The 24,646-nt window shown below is 44.5% G+C and overlaps 2 protein-coding genes across 2 annotated transcripts; one reads left to right on the forward strand and one right to left on the reverse strand.

Moving 5' to 3' along the window:
- Positions 1–211: 211 nt before the first annotated feature.
- Positions 212–18,986, reverse strand: LOC107372663 (vomeronasal type-2 receptor 1-like). Its single transcript, XM_070543256.1, has 12 exons — positions 18,836–18,986; positions 18,423–18,476; positions 5,097–5,204; positions 4,819–4,869; positions 3,784–4,051; positions 3,179–3,470; positions 2,779–3,068; positions 2,359–2,654; positions 1,845–2,050; positions 1,512–1,730; positions 1,295–1,418; positions 212–1,212 (listed from the first exon to the last, which is right to left on the reverse strand). Exons 1-12 carry the CDS (start codon positions 18,984–18,986, stop codon positions 314–316), a joined length of 2,958 nt encoding a protein of 985 aa, XP_070399357.1. The 3' UTR covers positions 212–313.
- Positions 18,987–19,025: 39 nt separating this feature from the next.
- On the forward strand, positions 19,026–22,794 carry LOC107380653 (extracellular calcium-sensing receptor-like). The gene is made up of 8 exons (XM_015951950.3): positions 19,026–19,136; positions 19,635–19,929; positions 20,074–20,363; positions 20,561–20,856; positions 21,087–21,292; positions 21,394–21,615; positions 21,708–21,831; positions 21,896–22,794. The coding sequence occupies exons 1-8, from the start codon at positions 19,030–19,032 to the stop codon at positions 22,792–22,794; spliced, it is 2,439 nt and encodes an 812-aa protein (XP_015807436.2). The 5' UTR covers positions 19,026–19,029.
- The last annotated feature ends 1,852 nt before the right edge of the window (positions 22,795–24,646 follow it).

Below are 24,646 nucleotides of genomic sequence, written 5' to 3' on the forward strand. Positions count from 1 at the left end.
ATGGTTTGCGTGCCTATTGTGTGAAGTGGGATTTGCTAGCTCAGTGTGTTGGCTGGTGTGGCAGCAATTCACCTTATGGGCATAGGGCCTGCCTATTTTCACAGAAGAAGAAGAACCTGAAAGCGAACAGGTTAATTATTATATGAAATTCAAATGAACCTTTCACCGTGGCTCTTGAAAAGAAAATTATAGTAGCACAAAAATAGTTTGTATATGCCTTGTCTTGATTTCAAACCTTTGCTGAATTTTTTAAAATTTACATATACATTTATGAGCATGGATCAAACAAAACTAACTTAACTACATACAACAATTAATTTTTATTCATTAAATATTTCTTAGAGTTTTTCTCAGGCTGAAATAAGATGATGAGACACTTTGGAGCAAATATACACAGAATCAGTCCAAAACTGGAGGCCAGAATAGCAAATATCTCCACAGCTACAGTCAATTTTCCAGGAGAGCTGACATATGCTGGGATGAAGGTGAGCCACACTGCACAGAATATCAGCATGCTGAAGGTTATCAGCTTGGCTTCATTAAAATTATCAGGTAGTTTCCGAGCTAGAACAGCTAACACAAAGCAGAAAACAGCCAGCAGGCCAATGTACCCGAGCACAGCCCAGAACCCAACAGCAGAACCTAATGCACATTCCAGGATGATCTTCTCCTTGTATGTGCTCAGATTCTTCATTGGGAATGGAGGGCTGAGTAACAACCACACAGTACAGATTAATACTTGAACAAATGTAAAAAATACAACAGTCATTCTTTGCTGTGGAGGCCCAAACCATTTCATGACATTACTACCTGGAAGTGTAGCTTTAAAGGCCATTAAAACCACTACAGTTTTGCCAAGAACACAGGAGATACAGAGAACAAAGGTGATACCAAACGCTGTGTGTCGCAGCATGCAGGACCAATCAGAGGGAGCTCCGATGAAAGTTAATGAACATAAGAAACACAGAGTCAGAGAGAAGAGCAGCAGGAAGCTCAGCTCAGAGTTGTTGGCTCTGACAATTGGAGTTGTTCTGTGATGAAAGAAAATAGCTGCTGTTATGATGGCCAGACAGGCCCCACTAACAGAGAATGCAGCCAGGATGATTGCCAGGACTTCATCATAGGAAAGAAACTCCACAGGTTTGGGGAAGCAAGCGTCTCTTTGTGCATTAGGCCACGATTCACTGGGACACGGGGAACAGTCTGGAGAATCTAAACAAAAATCAATAAATGTTGCATTATTTTTCGTTCATTTTTGTCATCTAAGTATTGGATTGAAAATGTTTTACTTTACTTGTTGTGTTACTGATCTCTCCATCAGGACATGGTATACAATCATAGCAGCAAATGGGTTTTCCTTTCTGTAACACTTTACGAGTTCCTGGACGACAACTCTCAGAGCACACTGATGCTGGGACCTAGAACGGCAATGAAACCAAAATGTGAACCAAACATCTAAATAATTTAATAACTTTTTAATTGTCTGTGTTCTGTTCACTGGCCACATTTACTTTGTTACCATTCACCCAGGATATGTTCCTGTTGGTATGAAACTCCTGTCCTTTAGGCAGTGATGCATCATAGTACCCTACTGTTACCAGCTCAGTAACTCCACGCTCACTCTTCTGCCAGTTGACCAGCTCATAAAAAGCTACAGGGTCTCCATTAGCATCAAATGATACAGGGTAACCGTTACGGGAAAATTTAACTTTTTTTAGATTAGTTAGAACCTATGACAAAACAGGAATGTAAGGTAGAAAATAAGAATACAACACATGTTTCAACAAATTTTGTTGTGTGTAATTTTAACAAACTTTTAGGAAATGTTGTCATTTTTTATTAACCTGTTTGGACTCCGGGTACCCGTGTTTATCACACTTAGTTATAAAGTCTAAATCCCAACACACTGCATTGTGAATAGCATGAGCTATAGCGTAAACAGCCTTGTACACCATGTTAGTGACTCTTAACTGAGATGTATCAGTGTACGGGTTTTTGATTGTTTTGATATCTTCAGTTCCATCACACAATTTTGTGGCTGGATCAGCAGCTAAAAACAAAAAGGAGACAGATTAATTTACCCGTGAAAGAAAAATTACAAGATTTCATCTGAAGCTACTTGCACAAAGCATTAGCTTTTCATCTTTATCTTTCAATAGCATGCTTCAGTCAATAAACTGGTATCATGTCACAGCTACATCATGAAAACATATTTTCAAGAATAATTCATGAAATGTATATATGTTTTTTTGATGAAATGAAATGTCCCGATAAGCAGTTTGTATTGTGTTTGCAAACAGTTTAGCATACTTAGTTCATTCAAATGTTGTGAAAATAGGTTCTTTAAACCTTTCTCACCTTTGTTCATTGAGCATTTGAAAGAATCCTCCCAGAACTCAGTCAGCACTGGGGATGCAGCTACTTGAGTGGGAGATAGATCCAGTAGGGATTCTCTCAGACCTGGGATGACAGATTTCTGAATGGCAACTCCGATGGCTCCTGTGCAGAAGCTGTACCTCATCAAGTAAGGGTCAGTTATCCAACCCTCACTTCCAACCCACTGGTGAGGCAGTGGAGGATTTTGAGCCAGTTCCTCAAACAGAACTCTGATATCTCCAGAGTCAACAAATGCCACAACAACCATCGCTTTTGACCTTAAACATATTGCAAAAGCAAATTCACTCTAACCAGAATCGAAAATTTACCACACAAAAAGTCAGATGTGTTGACATTTCACATTATTACAACAAAGCACGCTAAATTAATGATTTTAAAAACCTGCGGATAACATCAGCTACTCGCTTGATCTTGCTAGCTGGGTCAGTTGGAAAGAAGGATTCTGAGTACTCCACACAGATTCCCTCTCTCTGTGCTGCTGCAAGAAAAGACGCCATTCCATAATTCCCATAATCTGAGTCTGAGCGGACAGCGCCTATCCAAGTCCAGCCAAAGTGTTTCACCAGCTTGGCCAGTGCATCAGCCTGGAACTGGTCACTGGGAATGGTTCTGAAGAAAGTAGGGAACTTCTGCTTGTCTGACAGACAGGCACACGTGGCAAAGTGGCTCACCTGCAATCATGCACACAGACACAAACACACAAAAACATGCAAGTGTTTTAACCATGAAATCAACAAGCAATTTCAAGAATTTCCATTTACAATTAATTCAGGTGGCTTACTAGAGGAATACTGAAGGATCCAAAAATATGCAATATGCTGATAGATGTTGTAGACCCAGAGTCTCCAACTGCCATTAAAACAGCTGCCTGGGAACAATTTTTGCTTTTGTAAAATGAACTATCCAGACCATTTGAAAGCTGAAACGCCACCTGCATGGCCACAGGTACCGAGTTGCATGAGTCATAGATCTGATATCCAAGTTTGATGCCGGGCAGCAGCTCTGAGCTGTTGTTTATCTCCTCCACAGCAAAGACCATTGTGCGGGAAAAACGCAGTTCCCTGGCAATAATGCTGCATAGAATTTGCCAGGTGAGTTGTGACACTTACTTAGGATAAAACACCAAATCACTAAAAAAGCTCTATTGTAAATTATACTGCAAACCAAAATATTCTTTTTTGCTATTTAAAAATGAAACCAAAACAAAATTTGCACACAAAATTTGATTTGTTCACAAAGACAATTTCTATGAAATCATATTCTTCAAGATGTATCTAAAGTTACATGAAACAACAATAAACACAACAGAAATCGCCACAAACTGCCAAAAACCTCAAGATGTTGCACTTTTAACATTCTCATCCGCCATTTCTCCTTCTTACTAACCTCCCTGTGCAGCCGGAAGGTTCCGGTTTGGTGGTGTAGTTATGAGTCACTGAGGACAGCTCATAATGTAATGAGAAAACCCCTCCAATAACAAAGTCCCCATCCATGGAGAAAGCAGGTAAACGAGGGGTACTCTGTAGGCTGCACTTCATCAGTGAAGAATCGGCACCAGCACCTGTCAGATCCTCGCTAAGCTCAACTCTTTGTTTCAGACTTTCCAAAGTTCCGCCCACAACATGAACTGATGTCAGCTGCATTAAACTCACTGCTAATGGCAGACACAACCAGATGGATTTGAGCTCCATTCTTTAATCATCTGTAAGCCATTTCTTCACTAGTTTATGTACCTCCTGTTAAACATCAGGTGATGATTCATCATAAACAACACTCCCTCACTAAGTCATCTATAATTACGTAATTTGTTACCTTTATGTTCACATCCATCCCATTGCATATTATTTGTTCCTTTAATTTTTTAAATAAAAGATGAACATGAGTCAACAAAGGGTAGAATGCCTTCTCCAGGTCAGGGACGAGGTCCTACCCAAGTGGAGGAGTTTAAAGGGACTTTACGGAGTTTTGAATTTTTATGCTCGCGGTTGCCCCCCTCAGGCCAAAAGCGTAACGGCAGCTTCAATAGTAGGCTTGTACGACGCGCGCATGCTGTACGTGCACACTCCTTAACGAAAATAACAGCTGAGACAGTGTGGCCCGGAGGACAGAGGACAGGAGAACGCGCAGCTAATTAATTAAATAATTTGGTTCTGTACCTTTCTCTACAGCACAGCCGACAAAGGTTTAAGATGGGTCAGTCCTCCTGCATGCTCAGATAACTCCCTTCCCTTGCTTGAAAAATTGTTCCAAAATGAAAGTTGAACCCACATCTTTTTTATCTGTGAATTCAATGCCGTTCAGCGAGTCTCAAATAAAAATTTGGGCACCTTACTGTAAAAAAATATACCATTAATGTAAAAAATAAACTAAGAAACTATGTTCACATCCAGAATCGAACCCAGGTCTTTTGCATGGACTTACTAAGCGAGCTAAAGCGCCAGTGACGTCCTTTGTATCTGCAACATTTACATCCTTGATGACAGTGGAACAACATTTAAAGAACGGTTCGGAGGGCTATGCCTGAGCGTGAACGCGCATGAAGCAGCCTGCTCGACCCGAGCAGCTCTTTTTCTGTGATTTTACAGAAAAACAGGCAATCACAGTAAAAATGCCAGGGCTCATTCTACAGGACCAGGGCATTGCAGGAGAATGTATGAAGAAGAAAGTTATTATTTCTATACATGTTTTGGCTGTCAAACTTCCATAATGCCCCTTTAAGTATCCAGGAATCTTGTTCACAAGTGAGGAAAAGATCAACCAGCAGATGGTGCTGCGTCTGCAGCGATGCGGGCGTTGTACCGGTTTGACTACAGACACCAGGAAAAAAGGTCTGTGGTCATTAAAACCTGTGGTCTTTGATTTTCTTGTGACAAGAATAAGGGTGGAAGTCTTGAAGCAGCAAGGTGTTTGGCAAGTTTTCATCAAAGTGTTCAAAATGACTGTGGAAACTTTGTCATAACTATTCAATATCTTCCTTTTTCTTACTGCTTAAGAGAATACATTTTAATGGGCTTTTTTTTTTCCTTTTTCTGTTACAAGCTGTGTTAGTTTACAAGTTATAGTCTTAACAACATTTTTGATTTTAAGTTTTGCCAGAGCATGTTTATAACAGTGTTGGGGTTATTAGGAGCGAACAATTAGTAAGCTTCAACTTACTTTTGGATTCTTCAATAAATTCTGTAAATATGTAAATATTTACTGATTTATTAATTAATTAAGATATTCTTAGATATACGGGGCACCATTCCCCTTTAACCGGGGAAAAATTGAATCCAAAACTCTTATCAGTCTTTCTTGAAGTTCGTAGAATCCTTGGAGCAGAGACTTCTCTTCGACACAACAAAGCTACTGGAGACGAAAATCTGAATTTTATAACGTTTAATTAACAATTTGTCAAATGAATAAACAGTGGCATAAATGAATAATAACCATGTGATATAATAAAAGGATGTATATTCAAAATAATGTTCAAGGTGTTTTGTGTGTATGTATGTGTGTGTGTGTGAGATGAATGGGTCTTTGTTCCTCAGAGTAGGTGGGGGGAGTGAGCTGTGAGTGTGTGTGGGGCTCTTCCCCTCCCCTCGCATCCCACAGGAGACCTGGATGTGTAAAGTTTTCAACTTTCCCGAACACTTAGTGGCTTAGAATCAGTAGTAACTTAACCTTATATCACTCAAAACATTTCAAAGGATCATGAAACAACACAAAAGATTAATCACGAATAATATCTTTTAGTTTAACCACGTGGCCAAGCAGAAAACATTTAAAGATACCAAACAATGATCAATAAGCAGTTTATTCTTTCAAAATGACCCGAAGGACGAATTGGGAGCGAAAGAGGAAAACACGAAGCTACTTTTTAAGCAATAGCGCGGTTTTATTGCTTATTCTGGACTATAGAGGAAACGGGAGAAGAAAAGGAGAGAGAGAAATGAGCTTTCTGATCACCAGAGCAGCAAGGCGTCCCCAGCTGTTTGATTTGACGGTTCTCCGTTTTTCTCCGCAGTTTTCAGCGTCATCCGTCGGTTTGATGCTTTCTCCGTTGTTTGGCTCCACGAGTGTTTCTCCACGGGCTGGACACAAAGAGAACGAAGTTTCTTTTGTGCTGAGTTTGACAACTTACAGCGTCTCTGAGAGCTGGATGGAGCTCCGCTCGTTCCCAGTCAGGTCCCGATGGAGTTAGTGGTTTCCAGCGGTTGCGTGGCTCAACTTGGGCACTTAGAGCTTCCGCGTGCTCAAGTTGTCGGAGCGTTCGACAAGCGTGTCCTTACCGCCAGGTATCCTGGGCAAAAGAACGAGGTTTCTTTGTCTCTGCTGAAGATTTATGGTCTTAGTTCGTGGGAAAAGCTCCACGGCTTCCCGCACATGCGCAGAACGTGTTTCTGGTACTAGGCGGTAACATCACCCAATGCTTCCGTGTGCAAAGCATCATGGGAAATGAAGTTTCTTGGCGCTGATGTGATTATTTGCTTTCCAGAGCAATTTAAGCACAGTCATTTTGGAGAAAATCACTGCATAGTAATTTCCTCATGAGGTCAGACCCTCAACATTCCCCCTTTTGGTTTCGGGGATCGCGCCCAAAGCTCGATCGTCGGAAGCACAGATGGGTTTGTCCCTCATGAACGTAGGTCGACTTGATTGTTAGAAGCACAGGTGGGTTTGTCCCTTAGGATGTTGGTCTCCTTGGACGCCTTTGTCTTTGGTCTTTGTCTTGGATCCTGGCGCCTTTGGTCTTTGATCCTGGTCAGGCACAAAGAGGATAGGAAACGGGATAGTCCCCAACGCGCATAACGAGAAGAAGCCACTCACGCAGGTGGTACGCAATGATGATGTCGTCCATGCGAGAGGTAGTAGTGTAGAAGGAGGAAGGTCGGTGGGCGGTTAACTCCACGAGGGGACACAAAGGCATCTCACCGCCGGCCATACAGTTCAGTTTATGGAGCACGCGGTGATGTACGAGGTCCATAGTTCGCAAACGCGCATTGACCTATGTGGTCCCAAGATTCCCCCCTTTTTGGTCCAAAGGGTGGATCAGGACAGTCTTTGGGCTAAAACAAGGACCATAAAACTAAGAGGTATTACAATGTGCTGGTGCGTCAGACAGAGTCATTGACAGACTGAGCTGGGCCGGCACATAACCACTAGTTAATATGTGACCAAGTAAGAAACAAAAAATACAGAAAACCCCCCAAAAAAAACATATAACATCCAAGAAAATTCATAGCAACCTTGAGGTCTCATAAAATACATTCTTAGGTCATACATTCCGTGTGTAGCTTTTAAAGAATGTGACATACTGCAACACTCAGATAAATATGTGAGGTAGACTAAAATGAGAACTACTCTTAGGGTTACAAAATAATAAAGAAAACGTTGCTCACCCCCTTTAGACAGGTGTGGTACATTCACGCTTGGAATCTCCCCGAACGCGGTCACGAGGCACACCGTAGGTGTGCAAGTGCATCTTATCTTGGAGTTTCTTAACACGCCTGTAGGCGGAATAAGCAATCACGGCCGTGATGAGCCATCCCATCCCCAGGGCGACCAATGTGCAGATTAAGGTCGTATAATCTGTGTCAATGTAGCATCTTGGGCGTCAAAGTAAGTTCACGTGGGGTTTGTGTGAATTTAACAAATTTAGTTCCTTCAATCAGTAATTGTTGGTCAATTTCTAAATCGAAGGCAAAGTTATAACCCTGGAAAGCGTCCATGATCTCAATCTCCGAATCATGCTGTTCGAGGTTGAGGTGATGGAGTGCCAGGTTTCTAGTTCAAAGTGGAAATGCCTACCGTCCTTTCAAATACCAATGTTCAGCATCGACTTAAACCTATAGATGTGAGTTGTCACAATTATGGGAACATGTAAAAGGAAACCGAGTTCTAATTTTCTGCATCAACGTGAATGGGCATTGCACAACCTAAGCTGTACGCTAGGTGGATTTGTGAAAGGTGCACATTAGAGGGGTAAGTACGGGGAAATACGACTTGCAACCAAGCTGTCTAGCGTGGAACTTACTTCCCTGAGCAGGTCCTGCATCAAATCTCTCACCACTCGTGTGTACACAATATCCTGATGTATGGTTTCAGACAAAGTCTTGATTGCACGTAGATATTCATTAATCAGAGCAGAATGTAGGTTGACAGTTACAAGAGTACCCTGTAAGGTTTTAGTGAGTACATCCTGTTAGAGGTCTAGGAGGAGTTTCTCTTGGTTAGTGAAAGTGACGGCGGGGGGGCCTGGTTCTTTGTCGGTTAGTACATGTTAATGGGTTAAACGTGCACTTTCCCCCCTTTCCATTTCCATGCATAGAACTATGTAGAGACTACGTCTACCTCCTGCGGGGAGTCTGGTCTCTGTACCCGCGGGGACGGTTTGACGTAGGGTTTGATTTGGTTTGCATGCACCCATTTGTAGACAGGCTCCTGTCTCGCTTTGGTGATGCGTAACCTGTATGCAACTGGAGAGAGTTTTGCCACGATCTCAAATGGTCCTGACCAGCAGGGCAGGAACTTCTTAGGTTTGCGTGCCGGTTGGGCGAACCGAAAGTAGAATACTTTGTCACCCACCTCGTATTCGCGGCTGGTTGTCTTTTGGTCGTAGTAGGCTTTAGCGCCTTCTACGTTGGTCTCCAGTTTCTTCTGAGCGTGCGCGAACGTAGCTCTGAGGTGTGTTTTCAAGTCTGCCACATACTGATGAGCGGTATAGGCAGTGGCAACACTGACATCATCTGGGTGATACAGGAGGTGCAGTGGTAGAGTCATCAGTCTGCCGGTCATCATCTCAAAGGGAGTAACCCCCGTGGATCGCTGGGGAGTGGACCGTATGGCCATCAGGACCAGAGGGAGCTTAACGTCCCAGTCCTTCCCAGTGGAGCAGACGTACTTTTTTAGCATGGAGACGACCGTGCGGTTCATCCGTTCGACCTGTCCGGATGACTGTGGGTGATAGGGGAGGTGGAATCTCACTTCCACCCCCAGAAGTTCAAACAGGGACGTCATTACACTGGATGTGAAATGAGTTCCCCGGTCAGAGTCAATGCAGAGTGGAAGTCCCCATCGACTAAAAACGTGGTTAATCAGCAGTACAGCGGTTGTGACGGCTGTATCTTTTGGCGCTGGAAGGCATTCCACCCACTTTGTGAAACTGCAAGTTACAGTTAGCATATATTTGTTTCCTCTTGCCGATTTGGGAACCGGTCCAACCCAGTCGATCTGCAGGTGGGACCAAGGGAAGGTTATTCCCCTGCGTTGCAGTGGTGCTCTAGCAAGCGGCTGGGAGGGTTGAAACTGGGCACAGATGAGGCAGCCTTGGACATAGCTGTGTACGTCCTTGGACATCGACGGCCAATATGCTACTTCTGTCAGTGACGCGAGGGTAGCTTTTGTTCCGCGGTGACCTCCAACCGGAGTGTCGTGGGCGTAGGCAAGCATCACTCCTCTGTGGTCGAGTGGAACAACCCAGCGCGGCGGGCTGTGGTCGTCACGCATGTAAACTAACAAATCGTTTTGTAGTTTCAGATGCGCGAGTTGACGATGCAGGGTTACCAAATCTCGGCTTGCGCCAGTAGGTGGTGACGGTTGTTTAGACATCGGGCCCTTTTGGAGAAGCTCGCGGATGAGCTTCAGGTCAGGATCTTGTTCCTGCATGGTGACTAGGTCCGCATCATGTGGTTGTCTGCCTAGAAACACGGGTACCCCAACGTTCTGAGGTTCGTCTGCCTGTTTAGCATGGCGACGAGTAATCGCGCAGACCTCGTGAACGGCCTTGGGTGGAAGCCACTCGCCTTTGAATTCCCAGCAGGTTCCCTGGTCAGCACCAAGCTTAGCAAGGCGGTCAGCTTCGTCATTACCATCTTTCTCCGGACCTAGGGTCCTGGAGTGACCTTTGACCTTTTTCCAGTAGACCATTATGCCTTTCTCAGTGGTGAGCAGATCACACGCTAGGAATAACTCCGAGTGTTTCACGTCTCTGTTCCTGGCGTTTTTCATGTGGTTCTCCTTCCACATGGGGAAGTGAGAAATGAAGCTGTGTCTAGCGTAGTTTGAATCAGAGCAAAGGACTATTTGAGTGATGTCCAAGGCTGCCGCCTGCTGGAGGGTTATCAACACTGCAGCAATTTCGGCGTACTGACTAGACTTTTGGCCCAACCGGTAGTGATTTGGTTGCTTAGTGTCACAGTCCACCCAAACGACTCCAACCCCGGCACGGAGCTGGCCTTCGTGAAGGTAGGCGCATCCGTCAGTGTAAACATTCGGAAGCCCTTGGCAAACATTCTCATCAAAGTAGCGATGATTGGATGCGGTTGGGTAGACTGCGGCAGGTGTGTCCAGGGGGCCCATGACGGAGTCAGAGTCACAGTGCTGGCAGCCTGCTAGCCCTTGTCCTAGCGCTAGCTTGGTGTTCTGACCATACTTGACCTCAATGTTGTATCCTTGGAGCACCATCATCCACGTCGCAATGCGGCTGTTTGACACTCTTCCTTCGCGCAGACGCTGGCTGTTTAGGAAGGTGACAGGCTGATGACACGTTTCAATGATCACTTTCTGTCCACCGATGTAACTACGAAAGTGTTCGACGGCCCAGACTGTAGAGAGGAGAGCTCTCTCGCAGTCAGAGAACTGGAGTTCCACCTTGCTCAGAGGCTTGCTGGCGTATGCCACAACTCTCATGTCCTGATCGTGTTTCTGCTTCAAAGCAGCGCTCAGGCAGTGAGAGGAGAAAGTAGCCTCTATGTAGAACTCTTTATCCTTGTCTGGGTAAGCCAGACAGGGTGCGGACGCCAACTTCTGTTTTAGGAACTGGAAGGAGAGTTCTTAGGGTCTGTCCCACACGAAAGGTGTGTCGTTCCGAAGCAGCTCAGTGAGGGGCCTCGCTGTTTCAGCGTACTCCTCAATGAACTGCCTGGAGTAGTTGCAGACTCCGAGGAAGCTCCTGAGTTCAGTCAGATTAGCTGGGGCTTTGATGTCCTGAATGGCTCTAATGCGTCCCGCTTGGGGCTCGACTCCATTAGGGCCAACCAGCAGTCCAACATACTCCACTTTGGTTCGACACCACTGTCCCTTGAGAATCGCCAATTTAGCTCCGGCGTCAGCGAGCTGTTGCAGCACGTGACGGAGTTCGGCCAGGTGCTCCTCGAAGGTTCGACTCCTCATCAAGATGTCATCGACATATATGAGGTTCCCTCTGGAAGCAGCATCTGACATGGCTTTGTGGAGGAAGATGTTGAACTCGGCAGGTGAGTTAGAGTAGCCAAAGGGGCAGCGGTTCCAAGTATATTGGCGATTTCCAAAGGAGAAAGCCAGTTTATACTGGTCCGCCGGCTCAACCTTCATGGTCCAGAAGCCGTTGGCTACGTCAACCGTAGAGAAGAAACGAGCATCTCTGACTCTGGCTAGCTCTTGATCTAAATGGATCATAGGCCACCTGGAGAGAGGCACTTGTTTGTTCAATGCACGATAGCCTATGGTGAGACGCCATTTCCCAGTCGGTTGCAGAACCGGCCAGATGGGAGAGTTGTAAGTGGAGTTACACTCTCTGATGATGTTTTTCTCCTTCAGCTGATCGAGGATCTCCTGGATCGACTCATAAGCAGCGAGGGGAATCTTGTACTGATGTACAAAAGTAGGAGGGGCATTCGGGTTCGTTGGAATGCGAACCATGTGCAGGTTTGTGAGTCCACAGTCCAGGGAGTCCCTGGATAAGATGGACTGAAACTCATAGAACAGGCTTCTAAGCGCTGCTCTCTGCTCCTCTGACTCCAGCGCATCCGCTTTGTCAAGCTGCTGGCTGACGTCGGCCTCGAAGCCGTCATAAGGTTCAGAGGAGGAGGGTCTCTGGTGTTCCGGGCTTTCAACCGGTGACTCAGAGGGTTGAGTATTTATTGCAAAAACCGTTAGACACTGACCTCCGTCAGTATCTAAGGTTGCACTGCAAATGGGTTCCTCAGGAAGGGCTTCATGCCGCTTGATGGTAATCATTTGTGAAGGGAAAGTACTGAATGTGTCTACACCAACCTGTCTGTCGTTCAAGAACAACGGAAGTTGTCCGATCACGGGGACTGAAAGTTCGAAGTCATGGAATGAGCTATCTATCAGCATGCCCAAGGGCTTTCCTGCCGGCATGTGGATAGGACTCCGGGTCGGATTTTCGACCAACAAGTAGGCAGAACGATTGTTCAGCTCCAAGAGTGGCGTGCCACAGACGGCTAAGTTGAGCTCCAAGAAGTGTGGTGATGGCTCGAAGAAGGCCTGTGTGCCTGGCAGCTTCTGATGCTTCATCAGAGTCAGACGAACAGGCACTCCTTTGACCAGTGGGGGCAGAACCGTGCTGGCCTCAGCCACTGCACGGCAGGCCTGTGGAATGGTCTGACCGGACAGCAAGTGTTCAGGGCCTTCTGAGCCAGGCTCAGAGGATGGTGTGGCCCGGGCCCAAAGGACTTGATTGCAAGTGTCCAGCTGGGCACCGAGTCGAACCAGCAGATCTGCTCCGATGAGTGCAGGTGGATCAAGCTGTGGTATGATGCTGAATGTATGTGTGAGCTGTCTTGCTCCAAGTTGGATAGTCAGAGAGCAGACCTCTGGCGCTTTCAGGAGCCTCTGCGGCCAAGTAGGTGACAAGAGCCGATGGCTACGTGTCACACTGACCAGAAGGGGGTCCTTCTGACGCAGGTGTTCAGACGTCTGCTGGCTGATGGCTGACTTTTCTGACCAAAGAGCAAGGCGAGCATCTGAGATGTGGGTGCAATTGATGGTAAGACCACCAACTATGTGTGGTGCATATGGCTGCAGGCTGACGTTCTTCAGCGAGCAGAGAAAAGATGAATGTGTGCGGAGCGGAGTTCCAGGAGCGGTTCCGTGCCTTTGCAGGCGGACATCGTCTGTGGGAGCCGTAGGGAGGGGCATGACCTTGGAACAAGGGTTTTGCGGCTCACTTATGCTGACTTCAAGAATGGAGGATGGTCGGCTGCTATCTGGGTTCCAGGGCTTAGGTGTGTCCACCTGGGCCCACAGTTGACCCTTCTGGCAGTCGATGAGGGGAGCTAGACGTTCAAGCAGGTCCTGACCAATGAGAAGTGGTTCAGTGTCTAGCTGGCAGACATAAAACGGGTGAACCAGAGTCATGTCTTGGAAGGTGATGTCCAGCCACGCCCAGTGAGTGATACACTCCCGGGTCTGGGTGTAGCTGGTGATTTTCAGGTCACAGGGCTCTACCTGGACTGGTTTCCCGAGTGACCGCATGGTGTCAGACACGCGATGGAACAGTGTGGAGCACATCAGGGTGATTTCTGAGCCGGTATCCAGCAGAGCATCAACCTGTATGCACCCACCTACATTGGTGCTACAGTACAAACGGCGAGCATGATCATGGTTTGTTAAGTCACCAAGGAACTTCAGAAATTTAGTATCAGGTTTCTCTGGGGGGTAGATTTCAGGAGACTCCTGTGATCTACCAGTAGTGTTCCCCCAGCTGATCAGGTAGGTCCTGGCCACGCTTGGGGGGTTGAGCCACGCCTAGTCATGCGGACGTTGGCTCTGGGTCTGGCTTCTTAGAAGAAGACTTTGGTGCAGGGGTCTCATCTGCAGATCTCAGCTGTTCCTTCTGTTTAGCTAGGAACTGCTGAAACATCTCCTGGAGGTCGGCTTTGGTCAAGTACTCACCTGCGGACTTTCGATCGGGACCTACCTGTGGGCGGCGCTCCTTAAACTTTCCACTGTTCCGACCTGCCTGCCGTTGGTTTTGGTTGGGCCACTTCCTGTCTGATTGTCCAGACCTAGGCGGCCAATCAGCACCCCCCTTCCCCTGTTGAGGAGATTGGGACTGCTTTCGCGGTTTAGCAGGTCTAGGTTTAGCAGATTTTGGCTTAGTGGGTGGAGCTTCTGTGCCTTCAAGCTCCAAACGCGGCTCGGTGTCGGGAGCTAGGTGCATGACGCGGTGATGTGCGTCAGGCTTTTGGGGCTTTCCGCCGGCTTCCCAAGCCTGTTGAGCATATCTCCTAATCTCCTGAGTTGTCAGTTTTTTCATCCGACAATACATTGAGACTTCGGATCAAACACACTCGTGCAGGTTGTGAATGAACAGGGATCTGAAGGCAGGGTCTTCCTCGAGCCCAGGGCCGTTTCGACCTTGGAAATAAGCACTTTTGAGTCGGCGATAATACTCTCTGGGGGGTTCGTTCCTCCCGTGTTTGATGGAGAAGGCCCCCATTGTAGCTGACGCAGAGTCTGCATACGTGGCGTATTCATCTCTCAACGCTCGGCAGAGCGAGGAGTACCGATCACGAATGTCAGGTGGTAGAGTTTCCATGAAACCGTGCACCGTTCTAGATGTGGTTTTCCAAATTAGCTTGAGCTTTTCCCTTGAAGAAGGTGCTGGAAGATCAAGCAGACAACGTTCTATCTCCCTGAGATAATCGTCAACGTTGGATTCATTGGTGTTAGGATCAAAGCGTTCTATGTCTTTAGCTAGCGATTCAATTTGACGTACACGGAGCCCTGACTCACGGTACGGCGCGTCATCCTCTGACTCTGACCCACAGTCTGTCTCAGAGGGCGCTGGATATCGCTGGTGTGCTCTGGGCTCCCAATGTTGACTCCTGGGGCCCAAATCGGGGTCTGGCATGTTGTGGCGGGCTGCTGGCACGTCACGTGGGTGTCCTGGGAGGTCCACCTCCCGGGGCACGTCTGCGTAGTGCAGCCTGCGTCTTTCAACTGGGGCTTCTGCGTAATACACTTTGTCCTGGTACGGATTGGCGTATGATGCTTTGTCCTGCAGCTGGTTGCTTGCATGCCGAATACCGGAGTAGCTAGGATGGGTGGATGGTTGAGGTGCAGGTTGGGCTTGTGCATAACCCCAGCCGGCACCTTGCACCCTTCGTGGACTGGGGGAGCGGTCTAAATAGAGGTGCCGCTCAGCTGGTCGACTTCTCACTGATTGAGAAGGCCGTGAAGATGAGGGTGGTGGTCCAACCTGGGGTTCGAGGGCGAACTGCCCTCGGCCCCTAGGTGGTCCTGAATGCCCTAGAGTGTGTGTAGGGAACGGGGCCGAAGATTGGGACAGATAAGCTTCATCTCTCCCCTGCGGCGTGCGTCCGTCCAGAGAGTCCCACACCACATACTGTTGATTATCGTTTGGAGACGTATCAGGAGGTAGCCTACCTTTACGGCGGGACGGCGGTCCCTCGCTTCCTTGGGTGGAGGAAACCAATTGGTCTTTGGCGATCGTCCTGGGCGGACCCTGGTTGGCTTTGCCGGCTTGCTTTCGTACCGGTGTGGGAGAGCACTCTGGCTCAGCCTCAGAGTCACGGTGTTCCCCCCCTTCCCACTGTCTGTTGTCATCAGCAGAAGGGGACGGGGTCTTCTCCCCATCTTCCCCAGAATCGGTGCTGTCTTCCTCCTCGTCATCCTTCTGCCATCCATTTTGCTGCCTTTCAGCTAGCATGCTCTGGAGCTTCATGATCTCTTGATCATGTTGGAGTTCTCTCTGATAGAGGATCAAGGCTAACTTAGCTAAGTGAACCTGGATTGGTTTTGTACCATCCGGGTTTTCTATTTGATCAATTACAGCTTCTAGCTCGACGCTACGCTGTTCTTCAGTGAAATCCCTAGAAGGGTAGTCGGGTTCTCGAGCAACCGCGACCAGTTTGGACAATATTTGTCCAGAAAGTAGGCCAGGTTCATAGTCGTGGGCCGCAGCGCCACCTGATTGCTGGGAGTTGGTCAGTTCACTACTCTGTCCCTGACTGACGCTTAAAATACTATTCCTTTCAGTATTTTAGCAAAAGCAGGTGCGTTGCCGTAGCAACGTCTTACAACACTTGCAGTGTTAAATGTGCTAGTTATTCCTTCAGAATATTAGCAAACAGGGTGTTATCAGTCTTTGAGTGAAGGTTTCAGTTAGTTATAATAGCCACTGTGAGTTAAAGTCGCTAAATTAGCAGTTAACTTTAGCCTAAAAGGGTTAGTCAGAATTACTTACACACTGCACCTTTAATGAAGAACTGAATTTTAACCTAAAAGGTTAACCAGAATTAATTACACGTTGCACCTTTAAGGAAAAACTGAATTTTAACCTAAAAGTCAACCAGAATTAATTTACACGTTGCACCTTTAAAGAAGCACTGAGTTACTGGTGAGAGTTCGATGCAGCTTCCTGCTCAGCGAAATCAGCACCACTCTGTTGCTGGTTCAAGGCTGAACAACTGATTATTTTTAATTCAAGCTCTTTGGATTTATTTGTTTGTTTGTGCCGGATAGAAATCTCTGTGTATCCAAGCCTCACACGGGGCACCAATTAATGTTGGGGTTATTAGGAGCGAACAATTAGTAAGCTTCAACTTACTTTTGGATTCTTCAATAAATTCTGTAAATATGTAAATATTTACTGATTTATTAATTAATTAAGATATTCTTAGATATACGGGGCACCATTCCCCTTTAACCGGGGAAAAATTTAATCCAAAACTCTTATCAGTCTTTCTTGAAGTTCGTAGAATCCTTGGAGCAGAGACTTCTCTTCGACACAACAAAGCTACTGGAGACGAAAATCTGAATTTTATAACGTTTAATTAACAATTTGTCAAATGAATAAACAGTGGCATAAATGAATAATAACCATGTGATATAATAAAAGGATGTATATTCAAAATAATGTTCAAGGTGTTTTGTGTGTATGTATGTGTGTGTGTGTGAGATGAATGGGTCTTTGTTCCTCAGAGTAGGTGGGGGGAGTGAGCTGTGAGTGTGTGTGGGGCTCTTCCCCTCCCCTCGCATCCCACAGGAGACCTGGATGTGTAAAGTTTTCAAATTTCCCGAACACTTAGTGGCTTAGAATCAGTAGTAACTTAACCTTATATCACTCAAAACATTTCAAAGGATCATGAAACAACACAAAAGATTAATCACGAATAATATCTTTTAGTTTAACCACATGGCCAAGCAGAAAACATTTAAAGATACCAAACAATGATCAATAAGCAGTTTATTCTTTCAAAATGACCCGAAGGACGAATTGGGAGCGAAAGAGGAAAACACGAAGCTACTTTTTAAGCAATAGCGCGGTTTTATTGCTTATTCTGGACTATAGAGGAAACGGGAGAAGAAAAGGAGAGAGAGAAATGAGCTTTCTGATCACCAGAGCAGCAAGGCGTCCCCAGCTGTTTGATTTGACGGTTCTCCGTTTTTCTCCGCAGTTTTCAGCGTCATCCGTCGGTTTGATGCTTTCTCCGTTGTTTGGCTCCACGAGTGTTTCTCCACGGGCTGGACACAAAGAGAACGAAGTTTCTTTTGTGCTGAGTTTGACAACTTACAGCGTCTCTGAGAGCTGGATGGAGCTCCGCTCGTTCCCAGTCAGGTCCCGATGGAGTTAGTGGTTTCCAGCGGTTGCGTGGCTCAACTTGGGCACTTAGAGCTTCCGCGTGCTCAAGTTGTCGGAGCGTTCGACAAGCGTGTCCTTACCGCCAGGTATCCTGGGCAAAAGAACGAGGTTTCTTTGTCTCTGCTGAAGATTTATGGTCTTAGTTCGCGGGAAAAGCTCCACGGCTTCCCGCACATGTGCAGAACGTGTTTCTGGTACTAGGCGGTAATATCACCCAATGCTTCCGTGTGCAAAGCATCATGGGAAATGAAGTTTCTTGGCGCTGATGTGATTATTTGCTTTCCAGAGCAATTTAAGCACAGTCATTTTGGAGAAAATCACTGCATAGTAATTTCCTCATGAGGTCAGACCCTCAACAACAGGCAGGAATTTGTTTATTGTCACTGAATAATTTCTATCCATTATTGCTTTCTAAAGTTAAAAAGTTAAAGTCCCATTAGTTGTCACACACAGGCGTGTGTGCGAAATTTATTCTCCGCATTTGACCCATCCCCTGGGGGAGCGGTGAGCTCCAGACAAGCCACACTCAGGAACTATTTGGTGGTTTAACCCCCCAATCCAACCCCTTTATGCTGAGTGTCAAGCAGGGAGGCATTGGGTCCCATTTTTTCAAAGTCTTTGGTATGACCCGACCAGGAATCGAACCCCTGACCTCCCAGTCTCAGGGCGAACACTCTACCACTAGACCACTGAGAAAGGTAGATCCCTTCAAAACATTGGTTTTAAAATGGTAAATGAAAAGTAGCCTTTTGGGCCAACTCCAACATGTTAAATAAATGATCTTTAACTATATATATATATATATATATATATATATATATATATATATATATATATATATATATATATATACACGGGGCGAGCACTTAACTCCTGTGCCACCGTCGCCCCAAAATCATTTGAAAATGGAGAGAAAATGCAACAAATAATAATAACTATGGAGTCATTAAATGATCTAATCTAAGATCCCTTGTTGATGGAGTCTTTGATTCTTATGATCACGTGATGTATATTAGAGGAGGTGCATAAAACAACACTTGCATCCAAATTCAGACAGCTATGCACTGGAGATCGGATCTATTTCTATTGGTCTGCGATCAGCTATGAGTTTCTTGGAGCTGATGTCCGTCATTGCCTTGGCTGGATCTTTGGAAAGTCTGAAACTGCTTGTTGGGATTGTGAGTGTTGCTGGTGTCAGTTCTGAGAATTCATCCATGAAATGTGATCTGCAAAACACCCCTCCGACTGCTGCATTCTCAATGGATGGGGACTTTGTCATTGGAGGTGTTTTCTCATTACACTACAAGCTGCACTCAGTGATTAATGACTACACCAGCAAGCCTGAACCTTTAAGATGCATGGGGAGGTTAGTAAGAGAAGAAAGGAAGGACAATGTTGTTAGAAATGTACAAAGTAAAATGCTGTTATTTGTCACAATTTGTTAAAAGGAATTATTTCTATTTCAGTTTAGAAAAATACTACTTTAATGTGCTAGGTTTCACTAGATTTATAAATAACAGAAATAATAAATGTGTACTTAAAGGTTAAAGGGCAAAGAGTTTTGACAATGTGTCGATTCTCAAAACTAAAAAAGCACCATTTTAGAACTGACACCCACACGTGTATATTTTTATTTATTTTTGTATTTTTCTTTTGTTTAAGGAGCAAATGAAGTTAAATTAAGTAAAAATCTGTTGAACATTTATGTGAAATGAAACAACTATTTCAATACTTTTAACTACAAATGTATTTGTTTCCACATTTTATCTTTTCTTTTACTTCAAACACACTCAAGGTTTAATTTGTTTATTTTTCCTCAAACTCTTTATGAAGTGCTTGCTCTCACCTGGTTTATTTTGTGCAGCTTTATCGCGCGTGAACTGCGTTTTTCTCGCACAATGATCTTTGCTATCGATGAGATAAACAACAGCACAGAGCTGTTGCCCGGCATCAAACTTGGATATCAGATGTATGATTCATGCAACTCTGTTCCCGGGGCCATGCAGGCAGCGTTCCACCTATCAAATGGTCAGGACCCTGTGTTTTACAAGGACAGCATATGCTCCCGATCTAGTGTGGTGCTGGCTGTTGTTGGAGACTCGGGATCTACTGTGTCCATCAGTGTGTCTCACATCATTGGAGCCTTTAACATCCCTTTGGTAAGGAGGCTAAATGTATTACAAACAGAAAATCTAAATTGTGTCAAACATTTCTATTGTCAAGAAAGATATTTTCTTTGTGTGTCGTGTGTGTGTGTGTGTGTGTGTGTGTGTGTGTGTGTGTGTGTGTGTGTGCCTGCGTAGGTCAGCCATTACGCCACGTGTGCCTGTCTGTCAGACAAGCAGCAGTTCCCAACATTTTTCAGAACAATTCCCAGTGACCAGTTCCAGGCTGATGCACTGGCCAAGCTGGTGAAACACTTTGGCTGGACTTGGATAGGAGCTGTCCGCTCAGAATCAGACTATGGAAATTATGGGATGGCGTCTTTTCTTAAAGCAGCAAAGAGAGAGGGAATCTGTGTGGAGTATTCTGTGTCTTTCTATCGGACAGATTCACCAATCAAGATCCAAAAAGTAGCCGATGCTATTCGCAGGTTTCCACAACACTCGTTTTGACTTTTATTTTAGCAATTTAGAACCGTGTCCTTTAAAAAAAACATAAATTTCCTGATCCACTACTGATGTGGAATATTTAAAGTATAAATGTATATTTATCTGTTCTTTTTTTAAACAGAATGATTTTTGTAAAGAACATCTGCCACTGATTAATCCATTTTTAATGTCTTTTCAGGTCAACAGCGATGGTTGTTGTAGCATTTATAGACTCTGCAGATATTAGAGATCTGTTAGAGGAGCTGGCTCGAGATCCTCCTCCACCTCATCAGTGGATAGGAAGTGAAGACTGGATTACTGACCCGTACTTGAGGAGATACGGTTTTTGTGCAGGAGCCATCGGAGTTGGTATTCAACAATCTGTCATCCCAGGTCTGAGAGAGTTCCTACTGGATCTTTCTCCCCCTGAAGTAGTGGCCTCCTCTGTGCTGACTGAGTTCTGGGAAGATGCTTTCAACTGCACACTGACAAAAAGTAAGATAATTGATGTTTTACACTTTTTAACAAGATCTTTTTTTTTTCATTCTGATAACTATCCAGTAATTCTGTGCAACTTAAAATGTCATTGCCATTTAATGAGATTAACTGAAAAGAAACAGAAAAATTTTGCTTTCTTTGATAAAAAGTCGTGCATTCTCAAAGTTGCACTGTGGGTTTATGAAGTGATATAAAAAGAAAAATCTCTTCTGATTACGTCTCTTTAGATGCTGATCCAAAAAAATGGTTGTGCAATGGAACCGAAGACCTAGCATTGCTCAAAAGCCCGTACACAGACACATCTCAGTTAAGAATTAGTAACATGGTGTTTAAAGCTGTTTATGCTATAGCTCATGCCATTCACAATGCTGTGTGTCATAAAGCAAATTTTACTATTATGTGTGACAAAAACATCCAACTGGAGTCCAAACAGGTTAGTTAAAAATGCTTTTTCAAAGTTCGTCTTAAAAGTAACTTTGACAACATCACAACAGACAAATATTTGACTGCCCGTTGTCTCCATTATTTTTATAGGTGCTTTCAAAACTGAAAAGAGTAAACTTTTCACAAAACGGTTATCCTGTGTCATTCGATGCTAACGGAGATCCTGTAGCTTTTTATGAGCTGGTCAACTGGCAGAAGAGTGAGAGTGGAGTTATTGAGCTGGTAACAGTAGGGTACTATGATGCATCACTGCCTAAAGGACAGGAGTTTCATATCAACAGGAACATAACCTGGATGGATGGTGGGACTGAAGTAAGTGTAGAGTGTAAATATTGTATGCACTGCTAACTGAAAGGAACTAAGTATTTAAATGAAATTTTATTTTGATTCTATTGCTGTATAAGGTCCCAGTATCAGTGTGCTCTGAGAGTTGTCCTCCAGGAAGTCGTAAAGTCCTGCAGAAAGGAAAACCCATCTGCTGCTATGATTGTATACCATGTCCTGAAGGAGAGATTAGTAACACAACAGGTACAATCAAAAATGTTTTCCCATAATTATTAAATATACCGTTGCTAACTGATTTTCCTTTCAGATTCTCCAGACTGTTCCCCGTGTCCCAGTGAATCGTGGCCTAATGCACAAAGAGACGCTTGTTTCCCCAAACCTGTGGAGTTTCTTTCCTATGATGAAGTCCTGGCAATCATCCTGGCTGCATTCTCTGTTAGTGGGGCCTGTCTGGCCATCATAACAGCAGCTATTTTCTTTCATCACAGAACAACTCCAATTGTCAGAGCCAACAACTCTGAGCTGAGCTTCCTGCTGCTCTTCTCTCTGACTCTGTGTTTCTTATGTTCATTAACTTTCATCGGAGCTCCCTCTGATTGGTCCTGCATGCTGCGACACACAGCGTTTGGTATCACCTTTGTTCTCTGTATCTCCTGTGTTCTTGGCAAAACTGTAGTGGTTTTAATGGCCTTTAAAGCTACACTTCCAGGTAGTAATGTCATGAAATGGTTTGGGCCTCCACAACAAAGAATGACTGTTGTGTTTTTCACATTTATTCAAATTATAATCTGTACTCTGTGGCTGTTCCTCAGCCCCCCATTCCCAATGAAGAATCTGAGCACATACAAGGAGAAGATCATCCTGGAATGTGCATTAGGTTCTGCTGTTGGGTTCTGGGCTGTGCTTGGGTACATTGGCCTGCTGGCTGTTTTCTGCTTTGTGTTAGCTGTTCTAGCTCGGAAACTACCTGATAATTTTAATGAAGCCAAGCTGATAACCTTCAGCATGCTGATATTCTGTGCAGTGTGGCTCACCTTCATCCCAGCATATGTCAGCTCTCCTGGAAAATTCACTGTAGCTGTGGAGATATTTGCTATACTGGCCTCCAGTTTTGGACTGATTCTGTGTATATTTGCTCCGAAGTGTTTCATCATCTTATTTCAGCCTGAGAAGAACTCTAAGAAATTTGTAATGAATAAAAAATAAATGTAACATGAAGGTATAAAACAAGATGGCCATGAGACTATTTCAACAACAATTTAGACCGTCCTACAAAGTTATTTCATCCTAAATTCTTCAAGTGACAATGTGTAGTTTTTACCATTAATCTCTGGAAGTATCTATTGAAATCTTGTTTAAAATGAATTAAATGATGCCCAGGAAAATATTGGTGGTTTCATAACCATCAAAATCACATCTAAAAGAAAGGTTTCTGGGCAACGCCATGTTAGGTGTTTCCTTCTATCAAAGCCCGTGAGGACAAAATGCATTTACTGATTTGTGACAAACTGTAGCGTCATGAATGGCCTCTAATTTGTGACAAAGGTCACATTTTCCCAGCTGGGTCAAGCTGGGTCGTTCTGTAACTTTGCCTCACAGATTAACCGCCAGGTGTCGTGATGTCTGCTGAAACCATCTTTATCTGCTGCTGTTCCGTCCCAAGATGAAGGACACTTCAAGTTTCACAATAATAATTTTAAATAATAATTTTAATAAACTTTTGACTTTATTACTGTTATTACAACCATCAAAAATAATCGCTTCATTCAGTATAAATTTATTTTAATTACTGAAATGACTTATTATGCTTTGGGTACAATAATAATTATTGTTGATGATCCATAATGTGTGTTCAGCAAACCAGAAGGTCATCTTGCACGTTAACCACCTCATCCAGAAGAAGGGATCCGGGGTAAAGGGTAAACCATCTCACATGTCGTTACCTCATGACCAAGCTTTCTGCTGCTAAGAGGGCGTGTTCTGAGGGTTTTGTTAAAACCAAATCCCGCAGCAAAAAGTTCACTTCTTGAACCATACCAGGAGAAGAGGGACGTTCGCCCAAATCTCTAATAACCATTCTGTCACCCCGATAGAATTGCTTCGAATAAACGCACCTGTAATCAGCTGACGCAAAACTCCTTCAGAGTTATTGATTTTGAGACGCAAATAGGTTCACCAGTCGAGTGGCCCACGGAGACATCTCAGCACCGATTTGGTCGCACTAAGGTCCTTCTACCAACCTCGTGCCTGGAGGACGTCATCTCCACCTGACATCTCGGATCCAGAAGAGGGTCTCCTGATACTGGGTGAGGTATAGATTGCGTCTGTATGCTGTTCTTCCTAAGAAACGACTCAGTTAGCTGCAAAACCAACTTTGCACCCAGAAACGCTTCTCTCGCTGAAAGAAACCTTCTGATATTCATTTGCGCATCCAAAAATTTGCATTTTCATTTCAGCTTCCATTCAGTCACAGGTTTGCTTTTTGAAACAAGTTTTAATATCAAATTGTCTGTTAAAAAATGTCATTTCCAAACTGTCATTTAAAAACCTGACTCTTCTTTGAAATTAAACACAGAATTGTGTACAGTTTTGGTTATTGAAAAAACAAAGATTCCTTTAAACTTCTGATTAAATAAATAAACTTTTGCTATTAAATTTAATTATCTTAAATTAAACATTAATCGTTGGATTAAAAATATACCAAGCTCGTTGGCATATGAACTTCTATTGAATATATAATATCCTAGATATTTAAATATGATAGAAGCTTCATTGTCAACTTGTCTGAGCTTTCTCAGAATCTAACAAAGCTGATAGCAAACAGCGTTAATTCTAGTATGTAGTTAACTACGCTACACACACTGTTACAACACTTTCACCGTTAAGGAACCTTGTCAGTTTTCAAATGTACCTCTTCACTTGCTGCCAGTGATGAAAGGGAGTCTGATGCGTTAGTCATGCTGCTGAAGGTGGTCCTCCCAGATATTTTGACCCTAATGGCCATCCGTTGGTAAGGTCTTAGGCCCTGTCCACACGTAGCCAGGGATGTGCCAAAACA

The sequence above is a fragment of the Nothobranchius furzeri genome, chromosome 13 (genome assembly GCF_043380555.1).
Source record: "Nothobranchius furzeri strain GRZ-AD chromosome 13, NfurGRZ-RIMD1, whole genome shotgun sequence".
Taxonomy (NCBI): Eukaryota; Metazoa; Chordata; class Actinopteri; order Cyprinodontiformes; family Nothobranchiidae; genus Nothobranchius; species Nothobranchius furzeri.

Bases quoted from the DNA above. Each gene is read 5' to 3' on its own strand.
- LOC107380653 (XM_015951950.3), top strand. From the start codon at position 19,030: ATGGATGGGGACTTTGTCATTGGAGGTGTTTTCTCATTACACTACAAG. The intron at 19,137-19,634 runs GTTAGTAAGAGA...TATTTTGTGCAG, and splicing joins CCTTTAAGATGCATGGGGAG to CTTTATCGCGCGTGAACTGC. The intron at 20,857-21,086 runs GTAAGATAATTG...ACGTCTCTTTAG, and splicing joins CAACTGCACACTGACAAAAA to ATGCTGATCCAAAAAAATGG.
- LOC107372663 (XM_070543256.1), bottom strand. From the start codon at position 18,986: ATGGATGAATTCTCAGAACTGACACCAGCAACACTCACAATCCCAACA. The intron at 4,870-5,096 runs GTTTGACAGCCA...ACTGTCATCAAG, and splicing joins CTTAAAGGGGCATTATGGAA to GATGTAAATGTTGCAGATAC. The intron at 1,731-1,844 runs GTTAATAAAAAA...GTTTTGTCATAG, and splicing joins GGTACCCGGAGTCCAAACAG to GTTCTAACTAATCTAAAAAA.